The 15,963-nt window shown below is 52.0% G+C and overlaps 1 protein-coding gene across 1 annotated transcript in view; it reads right to left on the bottom strand.

Annotated features, from left to right (window-relative positions):
- Positions 1-15,963, bottom strand: part of ALPK1 (alpha kinase 1) — a 642,651-nt gene that overhangs the window by 357,543 nt on the left and 269,145 nt on the right. Inside the window, exon 3 of the mRNA XM_069630980.1 lies at positions 2,105-2,259. Within this exon, the coding sequence (XP_069487081.1) occupies positions 2,105-2,259 (155 nt within the window). The remainder of the gene's footprint in view (positions 1-2,104; positions 2,260-15,963) is intronic.

Genomic DNA, 15,963 nt, shown 5'->3' with positions numbered 1-15,963 from the left:
CATTCTCTATTCGGTCCATTGGATTCAATGGGGCATTTTCAGTGCTAATTATGCGGGCTAATACAGCCGGCGATAATACAGCCGAAAAAGGGGGATTTTCACCTCCAGGACAAGGCTGGAGGTAAAACAGGCCATTTAGTGCCAAATTCGTGATAGGGCCAGCCCTTAAATGCGGCGGTAATACCATTACCACCGCATTTAAGCGCTACAGCCCAACTCGTGATGAGGCCCAAAGTATTCTGTTTCATGTTAGTATGGCTTTACTTTCTGTGGATTTCAAACCAAAAACTGTTTCCATCTCATCTACGTCGGTTGGCTTTCCTTTTGTGAGCTGCCTTAAATCTTAAGTGACATCAGAGGATGAGAGGAAGTGTAGGCAGCAGCAGCAAAGGTCTAAAGTGGCGGACGTGCTACTACTAGTAGTTGGATCTCCATTAGTACTGCTACTATTAGTGGTACTGACGCTGGGTACCAAGGAGACCCTCCTTATCGACCGACAACGAGGCTGTCCCAAGATTCAGATTCAGGGATTTAGATAAAGCATGTTCACCTTCTGGGTGGATATGGCCTGAGATGGGTCTCCCTAGGCCTGCCGGGCCCTTCTTTTTTTTTAGATATCAGCGCCACTTCCCGGTGCAGCTCAAACATGGTTTTCTACTGCAGGATCCCAAGTGTGGCGACTTAACCACCCATAGAAGCTGCTCTTCCCAGCTAGAGCAAGTGGAATTTACCCTCAGAATCGCAAGCAGAAGAAGCCAGTTCCGGGCAAGCAGCTTTCTCACCAGTACTGCAGGTCTTTGTTGACTGCAGTACTGCGCCTTGTACTGAAAACCCTGCTTGCCCACAGGCAGTGTGCAGTTGCACCTCATGTTCCTCTTTCTTTGTATCTCACCTGCTGTGTGGACAGTTTGTTGGTGTATCAGAGCGATTTCAGCAACAGGTGTTGCAGGTCAGATACTAAAACATACGCCAAGCTCTAAGTAATAGGGGACCTTTGAAAATATGTGAGCATTTCAGAGGTATTTTGCTTTGCTCCTGTGAGGAATAGGCGGCCATGTTTGGGTCAGTGGGAGTTGGAACTCTTTGGCAGACATGCAGGATAACCAAAGGAGGTGGCAGGCTCAGACCTGCGACAGGTACATTGCGGATGCATCTATGAAACAGATCTCTAAAAGGAGATCTGCAGAAGAGCATTGTAAGTTATACGAAAATGGCCTGGAGTTTAAGCGCTAGCAATCAGCGGGAATAAAGACCATAAGCAAGCACAGGGCTCAGGTGGCTTAAGGAGAAATCCACCACTACTACTGGAGTTGGTTGTAGGGCATTTGCAGAATTCTTTATAGGAAGATGGAGAGATGCCAAAAGCTTTGGGAAAATGGAAAATGCCTATGTATATATCGCTTGGGAGAAAGAAGCTTGGTGTGTTCTATAGTACCACGTGAGTGCACATTAATAAAAAAAGAAATTCCCCCCACTCGTGGGGATGTCATCATCTCCCTTGCACCCATGCCTGGGCAACCCAGACAAAGAAGGAATGGTGGTGCAATATTATTGTGATGGGGAATCAATTCCCAACTCCATTATCCCTTCCCCATGTTGTGCCATACATATGATACGCACTTTTTTTAGAATAGCATTTGGGCCTTATGGGGGGAGGAGGCAACCATTCTAGGGGGACAAATATGCAAAGGGCACACACCCCGCACATACATATAACACATACACTATTACACAACACCTCTGCCATAAGAAGCGATCTTTAACGAACAAAATTCGAATTGTAGCTTCCCACATAGCTATCTCCTCAAACACAACCCATGCCCTTTTAGTTCATAGCATACCTCTGTTGCGCCCCTTCACATGCCATTCAGACTTGGGTGACTAGCAGGGTCTTGGCCACCCTCGCATAACTGTAATGGCTGAAATGCACACACGCATAATAGCACCTCCCGATTTCCCCAAATTTCAGACTCCGGTCCCTCTGAGGGCATTCAACCAGCAGCGCGTTGCGTTGGGACTATAATTATGGTGAAAGGCGCTATAACAAATGACAACATGAATGAATAGGGGCTGTGGTTAGGGGAACAGGTGTGTGTTTCCATACCAGTAGCTCATGCAGATTGGCGCCGATCAGGTCCTGGAGGTTTATTTTGTCTTCCGGGCGCACGGCTTGTTTGTACTGCCACCTCTCCGGCACAAAGGGCCACTTCATCTCCTTGGCCTCCTGAATCAGGGTCCTCAGATCATCAGGCAGCAAATCTGAAACAGGTCAAAGGCGTGTAAGTGGATCGCAGACGCATAAGAAGGCTATTCAATGGTTCATGTTATGATATGGCACCTCACTTCCAAAACACCCCGCCGCATCCGCCACCCCTCAATGTCCAGGCGCCACTTAGGTGTCTTACAAGCTGTTGGTTCTCGCCAATCAAGTAATGCGAATCTGTCTGTCGTTAGGCCAATTCGTCCACTCTGCCCTGCAGGCAGCCCGGGGCAGTCATCCATTGGAAGGGCTTCTAACAGAAGAGAAAGCACTCCGGTGTGAGCCTGTGGAAGCAGGACAAAGGGAAGCCGGGTGCAGGCATCTTGGCTTTTTGAGCATGTGTTATGAGAATGTTGTCAAAACGCTGACTCTGGTCATCAATCTTGCATTTGTGACACATTTCTGACAGGTTTCAGGGCACACTGGAGGCCATTTTCCTGACAAGGAAAGAAGCCTACTAACCTCAATACAAGCGGCGAGGAGGAAGCTTAACAGCGCTCGTTTCTGAAGGCAATTCACATACGTCTGGATATGTAAAATCGAAAAACGAAATAGAAAACGGGGGAAATTCTATTGCAAATGGGCATTTTAGCGACTGAGCTATCAACTACAAAGGCATGTTCCGGACATCTGACAGACAATGGGACTGAGGTTCGACTGATGTCACTGGACACCCGAAGGTGGATTACCCAACGTACCCAACGGGGTGGTGAAGATGGGAGGCATGAGGGGTAGCTGTGGATTATTGTGGAGGGGCACTCAACTGTTGCCTCCCTCAGATATTGGAAGACAGGGTTGATTGCAAAACAAATCATCATCAGGTCCCCATATTAGCTTGTAAAATCCCCAATTAAAAGTGGGTAACGGTAGGAGGAGTAACGGACTGCTTGCCCATCCCCTTGACACAGGCCTGCCACACTTTTCGGCCCCATCCCAGGCAGTCCTCATCCTCGTTGACCTATAACATCTCACATGTGCCCAAACGTCCCTAATTAGAACATCAACAACATAGCCTGTATTTGACCAATGCCTTGTAAAACAGCTTTCATTTCAAACATAATTATTTACTTTTGTGTTCATGCATGTGTTTAGCTTTATGTAGTGCTGTAACTAATTGGCAGCATGGTGGGGATTTAAAATTTGACAAGATTTGTATTTATTATATTACTGGCAGTTTCTGTCCCACAGAGACAGCCCTTGGGGTATTAGATCACTGCACATTTTTACAAGTACAATAATTCCAATCAAAGCCATAAACACCTATAAGTCAAAGAATATCACCTACTGAAACCATTTGGAAGTTGTGCCCAAATACGTATGCCATATCTGAGCAGTATCACTGGCATATTTGAGCATCGATGCACTTGCTCGTTCTGAATGCTCACAAGGCCTAGTAGGAGTGCCTCGCTCTTTCATTGTTATATTTTCCTTTCTTTCCCATGCTCCCTCCCCATTGCCCTGTGGGCGCTTTGAAACACAATTTACTTGATGTATAAGCGGCTTACAAATGCACAATAAATAAATAACATAAAAGCAGCATCTTTTAGTTCCTGAGCACCCTAGGCATTCCTGCGCCTGGTATATTGGTTCAGTACTTCTGCCACTATGAGCAGCAGCATGCCATTTTTTTAGCAGCTATTTGACACTTCTAGAAGTGAACATTAGCGTAAATGGAACAGATAACACAAGTAACAAAAAGTGCTTCTCATATAACACATACTGGGAGCTGGAACATATTTAGGCATTTCAGCTGAAGCGCTAGTGAAACGTCACACATCAGATGCCCCTGGGTTTAGCGCGCTTGGCAAATGCATAAATAAATAAAGTAGAAGAGACTAAGGGGGTAATTCATAGAATTCAGCGCACAAGTGGCGCACGCGGCAGGCGCACAGTGTGTGCGTGCGAATCCCTGCGCCAGCCGCGTGCGCCAAAATCCATTTCCGCACACAGCGTATTCATAGATTCAAAGCCACCAAAACCAGCCGTGGCGCACAGTGGCGCAGCGACCCTGCAGCAGCGCCAGTTACGCCCCCAAGAACGCCTCTCGCGCAGGGAAAAGCCATCAATATACCCAATCCAGCGCAAAGGGCTGCACTAACCCTGTACCAGCACGGCAAGCGGGCTACGTGTATCACTGGGGTGCGCGGGAAGTATCTCACGCGATTGGCCCTGTGCGAGCAGGGTACGCGTATTCCAGGGGTGCGTGGGAAGTTCCACACGCGATTTCCGCAGGGTACGTGTATTTCAGGGGTGCGCGAGAAGTTCCACACGCGATTTCAGCAGGGTACGTGTATTTCTGGGTGCGGGGGATGTTCCACACACGATTTCAGCATGGTACGTGCATTCAAGGCGTGCGCGGGAATTTCCACACGCGATTGGGCCCGTGCGAGCAGGGTACGCGTATCTCAGGGGTGCGCGGGAATTTTCACACGCGATTAGTCTGGGTACGTGGATCTCAGGGGTGCGCGGGAAGTTTCACAAGCGATTTGGCAGGGTATGTGGATTTCAGGGGTGCGCGGGAAGTTCCACACGCGATTTGGCCGGGTACCTGCGCGGGAATTTCCACACGCGATTTGTCTGGGTACGTGGATCTCAGGGGTGCGCGGGAAGTCTCACACGCGATTTGGCAGGGTACGTGGATTTCAGGGGTGCACGGGAAGTTCCACACGCGATTTGGCCGGGCACGTGCGCGGGAAGTTCCACACGCGATTTGTCTGGGTACGTGGATCTCAGGGGTGCGCGGGAAGTCTCACACGCGATTTGGCAGGGTACGTGGATTTCAGGGGTGCGCGGGAAGTCTCACACGCGATTTGCCCGGGTACCTGCGCGGGAATTTCCACACGTGATTTGTCTGGGTACGTGGATCTCATGGGTGCGCGGGAAGTCTCACATGCGATTTGGCAGGGTACGTGGATTTCAGGGGTGCGCGGGAAGTTCCACACGCGATTTGGCCGGGTACGTGCGCGGGAATTTCCACATGCGATTTGTCTGGGTACGTGGATCTCAGGGGTGCGCAAGAAGTTTCACACGCGATTTGGCAGGGTACGTGGATTTGAGGGGTGCGCGGGAAGTTCCACACGCAATTTGTTTGGGTACCTGCGCGGGAATTTCCGCACGCGATTTGTCTGGGTACGTGGATCTCAGGGGTGCGCGGGAAGTCTCACACGCGATTTGGCAGGGTACGTGGATTTCAGGGGTGCGCGGGAAGTTCCACACGCAATTTCAGCAGGGTACGTGTATTTCTGTGTGCGGGGGACGTTCCACACGCGATTTCAGCATGGTACGTGCATTTCAGGGGTGCGTGGGAATTTCCACACGCTATTGGGCCCGTGCGAGCAGGGTATGCGTATCTCAGGGGTGCGCGGGAAGTGCCACACACGATTTCAGCAGGGTACGTGTATTTCGGGGTGCGGGGCAAGTTTCACACGCGATTTCAGCAGGGTACGTGTATTCCAGGGGTGCGCGGGAAGTTCCACACACGATTCCATCAGGGTACGTGTATTTCAGGGGTGCGCGGGAAGTTCCACACGCGATTTGGCCGGGTACGTGCGCGGGAATTTCCACACGTGATTTGTCTGGGTACGTGGATCTCAGGGGTGCGCGGGAAGTCTCACACGCGATTTGGCAGGGTACGTGGATTTCAGGGGTGCACAGGAAGTTCCACACGCGATTTGGCCGGGTACGTGCGCGGGAAGTTCCACACGCGATTTGTCTGGGTACGTGGATCTCAGGGGTGCGCGGGAAGTCTCACACGCGATTTGGCAGGGTACGTGGATTTCAGGGGTGCGCGGGAAGTTCCACACGCGATTTGGCCGGGTACCTGCGCGGGAATTTCCACACGCGATTTGTCTGGGTACGTGGATCTCATGGGTGCGCGGGAAGTCTCACATGCGATTTGGCAGGGTACGTGGATTTCAGGGGTGCGCGGGAAGTTCCACACGCAATTTGTTTGGGTACCTGCGCGGGAATTTCCACACGCGATTTGTCTGGGTACGTGGATCTCAGGGGTGCGCGGGAAGTCTCACACGCGATTTGGCAGGGTACGTGGATTTCAGGGGTGCGCGGGAAGTTCCACACGCAATTTCAGCAGGGTACATGTATTTCTGTGTGCGGGGGACGTTCCACACGCGATTTCAGCATGGTACGTGCATTTCAGGGGTGCGCGGGAATTTCCACACGCTATTGGGCCCGTGCGAGCAGGGTATGCGTATCTCAGGGGTGCGCGGGAAGTGCCACACACGATTTCAGCAGGGTACGTGTATTTCGGGGTGCGGGGCAAGTTTCACACGCGATTTCAGCAGGGTACGTGTATTCCAGGGGTGCGCGGGAAGTTCCACACGCGATTCCATCAGGGTACGTGTATTTCAGGGGTGCGCGGGAAGTTCCACACGCGATTTGGCCGGGTACGTGCGCGGGAATTTCCACACGTGATTTGGCTGGGTACGTGTATGACAGGGGTACGCGGGAAATTCTACACGCGATTTGGCTGTGTGCTCCCAGGTATTCCCTGTACACCCTCCACGGCCCCTGCAGGCAGCCGACACCACAGGGGACTACCCTGCACACCTGCTCATGTCACCCAGCACCCCCACCCCCCAGCATCCAGGGGCAGCCTCCACCAGGCCCCCACTCATGTCCCCCTGCACCCCCACCCCCTCAGCAGTGCAGGGGCACCCTCCACCAGGCTCCCACCCATGTCTCCCACCACCTCCACCCCCCAGCATCCAGGGGCACCCTCCACCAGGCCCCCACTCATGTCTCCCATCACCCCCAACCCCCAGCAGTGCAGGGGCAGCCTCCACCAGGCCCCCACTCATGTCTCCCATCACCCCCACCCCCCAGCCACCAGGGGCAGCCTCCACCAGGCCCACACTCATGTCTCCCACCACCCCCACCCCCCAGCAGTGCAGGGGCAGCCTCCACAAGGCCCCCACTCATGTCTCCCACCGTCCACCTCCCCCCCAGCACTGAGGGGCACCCTCCACCAGGCCCCCACTCATGTCTCCCACCCCCCTGACCTCCAGCACTGTGGGGCACCCTCCACCAGGCCCCCACCCATGTCTCCCACCACCCCCACCCCCCAGCAGTGCAGGGGCAGCCTCCACCAGGCCCCCACTCATGTCTCCCATCACCCCCACCCCCCAGCCACCAGGGGCAGCCTCCACCAGGCCCACACTCATGTCTCCCACCACCCCCACCCCCCAGCAGTGCAGGGGCACCCTCCACCAGGCCCCCACTCATGTCTCCCACCACCCCCACCCCCCAGCAGTGCAGGGGCAGCCTCCACCAGGCCCCCACTCATGTCCCCCTGCACCCAGGTCCTCACAATCCCCAATCATGTGCGTTATGGTCAGCCTCCACAGCCAAAAGGCCCTACCAAGTAACCCATTCACCCACATGGAAATGGAAATTACATGTTACACCCCCAATGTTCATAAAGCAAATGAACCCATGTCCGTCACACACAATGGTTGCAAATGAATGGGAAAACACCCAACATGACATGCATGAAACCAATGAGATGATACCACACAGTGAAGTATGAAAACAAAATTGTATTAAAAAAAATTGAATGCAAATGAAATGAAACAAACTACAATGGCAATGAAAAAAAGATAAGCTGCATGTCCGTCCAAAAAAATCAAAACTACAAATCCAAATCCAAAAAAATGTTGTTCAAAGTCACATTAAAAATAAAATCAATCCGAGAGATAAGAATAAATGCAAAGACCATTGCTCCATAGAGAATAAATCAAAAATAAAAAAATAAAACAATCCAATGAAGAACTATGTACAAAACATCCAAGGGTCCATGAGCCCATCTGAACAAAGGAAACCTACAAAAAACCCTAACTAAAATGCAACTATATACAAAAAGTGGAGCTGTGTCCGTTGACTCCAAATCATAAGAAGAAACAAATGAAACCTAAAACTAAAGAACTATATACAAAGGCGGCGGGCAAGTCCAGCGGCTCACTGCGTGGTGTTCCGGGCCAGGGCATCATCAAACTCCTCGTCTATGTCCCGGAGGGGGTCCTGTTCCATGGCCCGAGGGTCCGCAGGGACGACGCCATCTGCTCCTCTAACCCCCTGCGGATTGCCTCGAGGCACTCGGCCCGCCTCAGGGCCCTCCGCATGGAGTTCTCTGCCCTGACCATCGTGAGCCGCGCCTCTTCCGCCCGCCGCCGCTCCGCACCTATCTGCTGGCCCAACCGCAGCCACACGGAAGACACTTCCTGTCCTGGGTCCTCCTGCCCTCCGGCCGATGCCTGCCCCTCCGATGTTGATGGCCCCGAGCCATGATGCCTCCCACGTTGACTCTGCTGCTGCCTCCGACGCAACTGCCTCTGCCAGCACGACGGCATCCAGGCTGATGGAATCCACCGACGCCATCGTGCACGTGCCCTGCCTGATGATGCCGGCACATCCTCCATCTGCTGGGGTACAGTTGCTGTGGTGTCCACCCCTGCTGGACCTCCGACTCCCGACTGTGGCAGGGATGGGATCCCCACCGAGCTGGCTGCATTGGTCAGGGCAGGTCCACAGGGGGCCCTGGTGGCATCTGGGCCGGAAGACGGCAAGGAGAACGACTGGCGTATAGTCTCCACAGAGGAGGAAAGGGCCGCCAGATTGGCCGACACATACAGGAAACCCCCGAACATGGACGATCCCAATTGGGCCACATCGGCACGGTGCTCTTCGTGATGACGTGCGTGCTCTTCCTGGGAAGCACGCACGGCATCACGAATCACAGCCGTGCGCATCGCGACCCCAATCAGGACCTTCTCCATACGGCCAGGGGTCCCCTCGTCCACAGGTGGAGGGGAGTCAGATGACATGGACATCCCCTCTACCTGCGGACGGGCCTGGGACGGGGCATCCCTGCTGGTGCATGGTGGTGCACCCACAGGGTCAGGGACAGCGACATGCACAGGCCCCTCCACGGTGACCTGTGCTGCCTCCTGCCCCTGGACTGCACCACTTGCACCAGCAGGGATGCCCCCACCAGGCCCCATGTGCGCCTCAGTGGCGGCCTCCTCCTCCTCTTTGGAAACCACCAACCTGGATGGCTCCTCACCGTCTTCCGCCGTAGCAGGCCCCTGTGGGGGCTCACCCACCCCTTCCGCTGCAGCCGTGGGGGCATCCCCGCCGCCTTGCTCCACAGCGCCGTCTCCGCCCTCTTCTTCACTAGCCGCTGCGTAGAGGGAGACATAGAACACAAGCATCAGGGTACTGTACAATGGTCCCCTAGACAGGAAGCAATAGCAGATGAGTGCCACTGTCAAAGTACACTTCCATTATGTCCCTCCACAACACATGTGTCAGTCCAGGCAAAACACACACAGTGACAGTCATGGTGCATGCCATGGACATTTCCATACATGTTCAATGGACTCTCGAAACATACAATGTAATGGAACTCACATGCATCATGGGTCATGCCTATCACATGCACACACTTCACCTCAGTCACATCCATCTGGCCCCGTACACCCCAATCACAGTGGATACAAGGATGACTAGGCTGCATCAGTGAATCTGTACATTGTCACAGACATGTGTCATGCATCCATGGCATTCACAAGTCACAGACACGCAGGTCAGGCACACAGACATGCATACCATATATGTACCTGGCATCAGCACCCATCCCTCACCCCCACCCATGTCCAGGAACAGAGACTGCCATGCTCTCATGTGTACAATCTGCATAGGGCTCCCCATGTCGCATTTAAACACATGCAACAACCGTGCGGTTCACACATTACTGGTCGCACATGCATTACCATGATGTCCCTGCACACATACATGCGTACATGGCCTATGTCACACATACAGGCAAGTATGAGACAACCAGCACACTGCAACATGCCCTGTCTCACACAGCAATGCTTGGCCACTTACCGCTCAACTCCAGACGGGTCTCCCTCTCAAGGACCTGGGCGTGGCGCGTTGGGTGTACGCGTTCCAGGACCCTCATCTGGATGGAACTCATGCGGCCCCAGCCCCCCTCCACGAGGCGCTGGGCCTTTATGAGGGTCCTGGACCTCAAGTCCTCCCAGCGCTTCTTGACCTTCTGGATGGTGCGGGTTGCCACCCCCTCCGCGTTGATGGCAACCACACAGTCGGCCCAGATCCTCTCCCGTCCTTCCTTGTTGGCGCGGGACGATCCGAAGAGGGCATCATACTGCCCCAGGACTTGCTCCACCAGGACACCAACTTCGGTGGCAGTGAAGCTGGTGCCCCTCTGCCCCTCTGGCCGGGGTTGCCACTGGTGCCAGATGTTGATGTGCCCGTCATGGCAACCCCAGGGGCAGGAGTGGGTGGGCAACTGGGTCCTGGGGCTAGGCTGTGGAGCAATGTTATCCGAGTCGGGAGTCTTCTGTTCCAGCAGGGGTGGACGCAGCAACTGGACCCCTGCAGATGGCTGATGTGCAGGCCCCAAATGGCAGGGCACGGTGGCAGCAGGCAGGCAGGCAGCAGCAGATGGCACGTGGGAGGCTGCTCGGGGCACTGGGGGGCTGTAATTCGGCCTTCTGGGCAGGAGCGTGGTCTTCCGTGTGTTTTCGCGTGGCCAGCTTGATACGGAGTGATTTGGCACGTGAAAATCCTGCACGTTAGCGTGATATTCGAGGAAAGGCCCTTAGCGCGTAAGCGCGTCAGCACGCGTACGCGATTTCATTGGACCAAAGGCCCTTACAGCGTAAGCGCGTCTGTGACGTTTCGCGCATGGGCGCTGCCCTGGCAGGGCTTGGAGATCCCGCGTGAAAAACTTCACGCGAACCCCTGATATACACGTAGCCCGCTCCCCCAGGCCCGATCACGTGAGAAACTTCATGCGAACCCCTGAAATACACGTAGCCCGCTCCCCCAGGCCCGATCGCGTGAAAAACTTCACGCGAACCCCTGAAATACACGTAGCCCGCTCCCCCAGGCCCGATCGCGTGAGAAACTTCACGCGAACCCCTGACATACACGTAGCCCGCTCCCCCAGGCCCGATCGCGTGAAAAACTTCACGCGAACCCCTGAAATACACGTAGCCCGCTCCCCCAGGCCCGATCGCGTGAAAAAGTTCACGCGAACCCCTGAAATACACGTAGCCCGCTCCCCCAGGCCTGATCGCGTGAGAAACTTCACGCGAACCCCTGATATACACGTAGCCCGCTCCCCCAGGCCCGATCGCGTGAAAAAGTTCACGCGAACCCCTGAAAAACACATAGCCCGCTCCCCCAGGCCCGATCGCGTGAGAAACTTCACGCGAACCCCTGATATACACGTAGCCCGCTCCCCCAGGCCCGATCGCGTGAAAAACTTCACGCGAACCCCTGAAATACACGTAGCCTGCTCCCCCAGGCCCGATCGCATGAAAAAGTTCACGCGAACCCCTGAAATACACGTAGCCCGCTCGCACAGACCCAATTGCTGTATGTTGCCACTTTTGTAATGCGCAGGGACGCTACCGCCTGCCTTCGTGTGGCGGACGTGTTTCGGCTTGTGCGTGTCTTTGGCTGTGCGTGGCTTTGCCCTATTCGATTCCATGAATACGTGTGGTTCGAGTGCGTGTGGGCGTTCCGTCTGCTTCCCTGCAGTACATCCCCAGTTACGCCCTTATTTTCACGCGTTGTTCCCCATTCCGCGCGTTACGCCCCGTGTCCCGCCCACTTTCTGGTGTATGCACCGAGGTTGTGCGCTTTCACTGTGCGCGTCGCGCACGCCTTTCGGGATGTTGCAGTGACTTGTGCGCCATGCAAGGGTTTGGCACACATCCCGGGGTGTACACGCTCAGGGAATTCCATGAATCGCACGCGTGCGCCTGTTTTTTTCCGCTTGCGCCTGCTTGCGCGAAGATTTTCGGCGCACGTTTGTTCCATGAATCGGCCCCTTAGTCCCCAACAGAGTGTAAGCCACCTCACTCGGTTTGCCAATCGGGCCCAAGCCTGCTCGATGGATAGAAAAACGTGCTTTAATGGGTCTGTGCAATATTTGCCATACTTAATCCCCCTGTCCTTCCCACTCAAAACCTCCAATGTTATCTACACCTTAACTGAAGGACATGTTCAAACGAGGATGGGCATCTCATGCGGGATATGGAGTAGTATACTCCCTACCCCGACCTTCTGGCCAGCTCCAAGTCTTGTTAGAATCCTTATATGGCGCAAGGGAGAAACACTTGTTTACAGGCGCGTTATGAATGCCAAATCACATCATATCAATGAGCGGCTCTGGAGCATGGCTGGACTGGCCTTTCAAGTAAACAGGCAATTTTCCAGAGCGCTTGTGCAATCAGCAGACTACAAGGCTTCATTTTATTTAAATGGATGCATGAAATGTGGTTCCATGTCATTTCGCGGACCCCCTTTTTTCCGACGTGTGTTTTGCCGTGGGAGGTTTGTCGAAAAAGTGAATCGACATTTCTTTAAAATTATTTTTGGAGGGGGTTCCTACCTCATTTCATTATTTTTTTATTTCCCTCTCCCCCCTCCCTTTATTTAACCTTTTCCACCACCCCAAAAAAATTCGATGGACATCTTGAGCAAAACTCCTGCGGCAAAACACCCGTTGGAAAAACGGATGTCGGCAAAAGGACACAATACCAGAAATGTATTTAAAGATTGCATGGTTGTAGACAGCTGAGGTGCATTGCATCAGAGTTTCTTCAATGGGGATGTTACAATGGCTGGCTCTGACCAAGTATACGTTCTTTAGTAGCCCATGAGTGCTCTAGAGCCTAGTAGCTCCACCATTTTCCCACTCCTAGGCCCTTGAGTGAGTTCCTATTGGCGGTCCTGTGGCCTTGGGAGGAAAAAAGGCATGAGGCAGTGTAAACCCACTGTCCATTTCAGCTTTACTTAGTGTTTCCAACTCTCTACTCGAAGCTATCCTCAATACTTATCCTTCTTGATCTATCTGCTGCCCTCGATACTGTTGATCATCCTATTCATCTTTCGATTCTTTCTTCCTCTGCTTTTAATGGTTCTGTTCTACACAGGTTTTCTTCCCATCTTAGTGGCCGCTTGTTCTTAGTCTCCTGGTCTGGGAAAACCTCACACACCTATCCTCCCCTTCATGGTGTCCCAGAAGGCTCAACCCTGGGTCCACTTCTCTTCTCTCTCTTTACACTCCTCTATCCTCTCTTCTCTCTTCATTTGGGTTGTCATCCCACTTCTATTCTGAGGACTCTAAAACCTTTGTTTCCTTTTCATCCTTCTCTGATCTCTCCACTCGACTATCTCATTGTGTCTTCTTGCGGTCAAGACTTTGATGAATGATCACTTCCTTTAAAATAATGCTTCCAAAACAGAAATCTTTTCCTTTCCATATTCTTCAATCCTCTCTCTCCTTTAACACCTCAGCTCATAACTTAGGCATCATCTTTGACTCCACACTTTCCTTTGCCCCTAATATGACCGATTTTGATAAGTCTTGTCTATTCCAGCTCTATAACATCTGCAAGGCTCATCCCTACTTAACCTTTTATACAACTAAACTCCTAATTTGTACTCGTTTTATTGTGGCTTGATTACTGCTTCTCTCTCCTTATCAGTCTTCCCTCCCACCACTTTGCTCCTCTGCGTTCTAATTTCAACTCTGCTATCCCTCTTCGCTTCATTCACTTTCTTGGCTGACTCTTGATAACTGTATATTCTTTCACTTTCTCACCATGGTGTACAAAATCACACATGATCTTCTCTCACGCTATCTTTTCACTCTACTATCATTTTATGTCCCCTGCTGGTCTCTTCGTTCAGCTAACCAGTTACTAATCTCATCACAAAGCCTCCCAGCACACAATATAATTGTTGCTCTTTTTCCTTATTAGCCCTTAAACTCTGGAATTCTCTTCCCCCGTGACATTCAATCATCGCCATGTTTTGTGCTCCCATCTTAAACTTTATCTGTTCAGCTCTGTGAGAAACCAGAAGGTGTCTCACCCACTAGTCCCCGGGGATCTGACATCCAGGTAGCAAGGACACGGCCATTGCTTTTGGATCCAGTTCCTGGGGGTGGACCATGTGTGGGATGATCACATTCGGGGTGTGGGAGTAGGACACCGGATGGTGAAATGCAGTATCTACTTCCCTATAACACCTTTACCCCATATTTAGGAACTCTACACCCTGCCCCTTTTTACAACACAAACATTTTCTCACGGACAACCCACTATGAGAGAAATAGACTAACACCCGATCCGTATACCTGACGTGTCCCAATAATAAGATCAGCCAGGGTCAGGCAATTACTGACAATTACTCACACCTGACTTCCATTAAACTTCCCCACATGAATAAAAGGCAGAGCATGAGAGCACACACTGAGCGAGGCAAAGCACACGACGAAACAGCAGTTTTGACATGGCAGCTGAGCACGCGGGGAAAGGTGGCAAAAACAAAAAGGGAATTGCAAGGAGGGAAATTCCATTGAACTTTTCGACAAGGAACCATTACTTTCCAGATACCTTGAGAATATAAAGCGAAAGACCAGGAAACCAGGCTGAAGAATTCTGCATTGTGTGTCGGAGATATCCGAGGCCCTCCCGTGTCAGTAATCAAGGTGGGGAGAATCACCAGCCACTGTGGTACTGTCCTTGGCTCCAAGAACAAAGCAGCGTCAGTGAAATCAACACAGCTGGTGAGTTGAGGAGACTGATACAAGACCGGTCTGTGCTGAAGCCAAGGTTGCAAACAGCAACATTATATGGCGAGCGCTGGAACGAACATTGTTTGAAATACGTGTGATAAAAGACGCAAGTAAAGTTGAACTGCTGATGAGTGATTGAACTTTGAAACCAAGATACAATACCGTTGACAGGGTGGGCCAACACTGTGTGTGTGCTCAATCGAAGGTCTCTGTAAGGTAGCCAGCTGAAACTTGAGAGTTGTAGAGAATTGTGAATCTAATTGGTCCTGCGATGGGTCAAGCAAAATAGATAAAATTGGTGCGAGCCCGGCAGAGGGAGATAGAATTGAAAGCTTTGTGTTAAAGTGGGTCTGAGCTCGGCAGAGAGGGACCCTGGGGGAAGGGAAAATCACCCGAGAAGGTTTTGTGTTAAAGTGGGTCTGAGCCCAGCAACCCGGGGTGAACAGAAAATCACCTGAGAATTTGTACGTGTGAAATCCTAAGAAGAAAGGAACTTTGATGTTTGTCGTGTTGCATCAGGACCTCTGAAAAAGAGACTTTGGCACAGAAACCCATGATGTTAAATTTTTGAACTGCACCCTCGTGCTATAGAAGCCAGAGACTGGGCTAAGCTCGAGTGTGCCGCCTTGTCCCGTGCTGAAAACGCAGGGAAGGGAAGCCAACGGCTTGAATATCCTGACATATAATTTTTTGAACACTTTTCTTTTGCATAGCAGTGGTTCCCATACTATTTGTATTTAGATGTAAGGATTGGCAATAGGTTTATTAGTATATGCCCTATTATTTTGACAAGACATCACTAGGACTGCGTTAATATTATTTGATGGTCGTAGCTTGCTCTCATCTTTAGATTTAGGTTTAGATGGGCGTTTTTCAAACCCAATTGAAGTAATAAACACCTTTGAACTGTGATCACTTGTGTGATACCATGCCTTCCTTACAGCTCTGACCTGTAGTTCCTTTCCTTGCTTTTCTTCAATGTAATGTTTTTTATCACCTTAATTTTGTACGACATTTGTTTGTGCAACGCTTTAGCGAAAGTGCTTTATAAATTCAATAGCAT

This window comes from Ambystoma mexicanum, chromosome 6q (assembly GCF_040938575.1).
Source record: "Ambystoma mexicanum isolate Mex_15411 chromosome 6q, UKY_AmexF1_1, whole genome shotgun sequence".
Taxonomy (NCBI): Eukaryota; Metazoa; Chordata; class Amphibia; order Caudata; family Ambystomatidae; genus Ambystoma; species Ambystoma mexicanum.
Note: the sequence above shows the minus strand (reverse complement) of the source record. Positions and strands in the feature narration are given on the sequence as shown.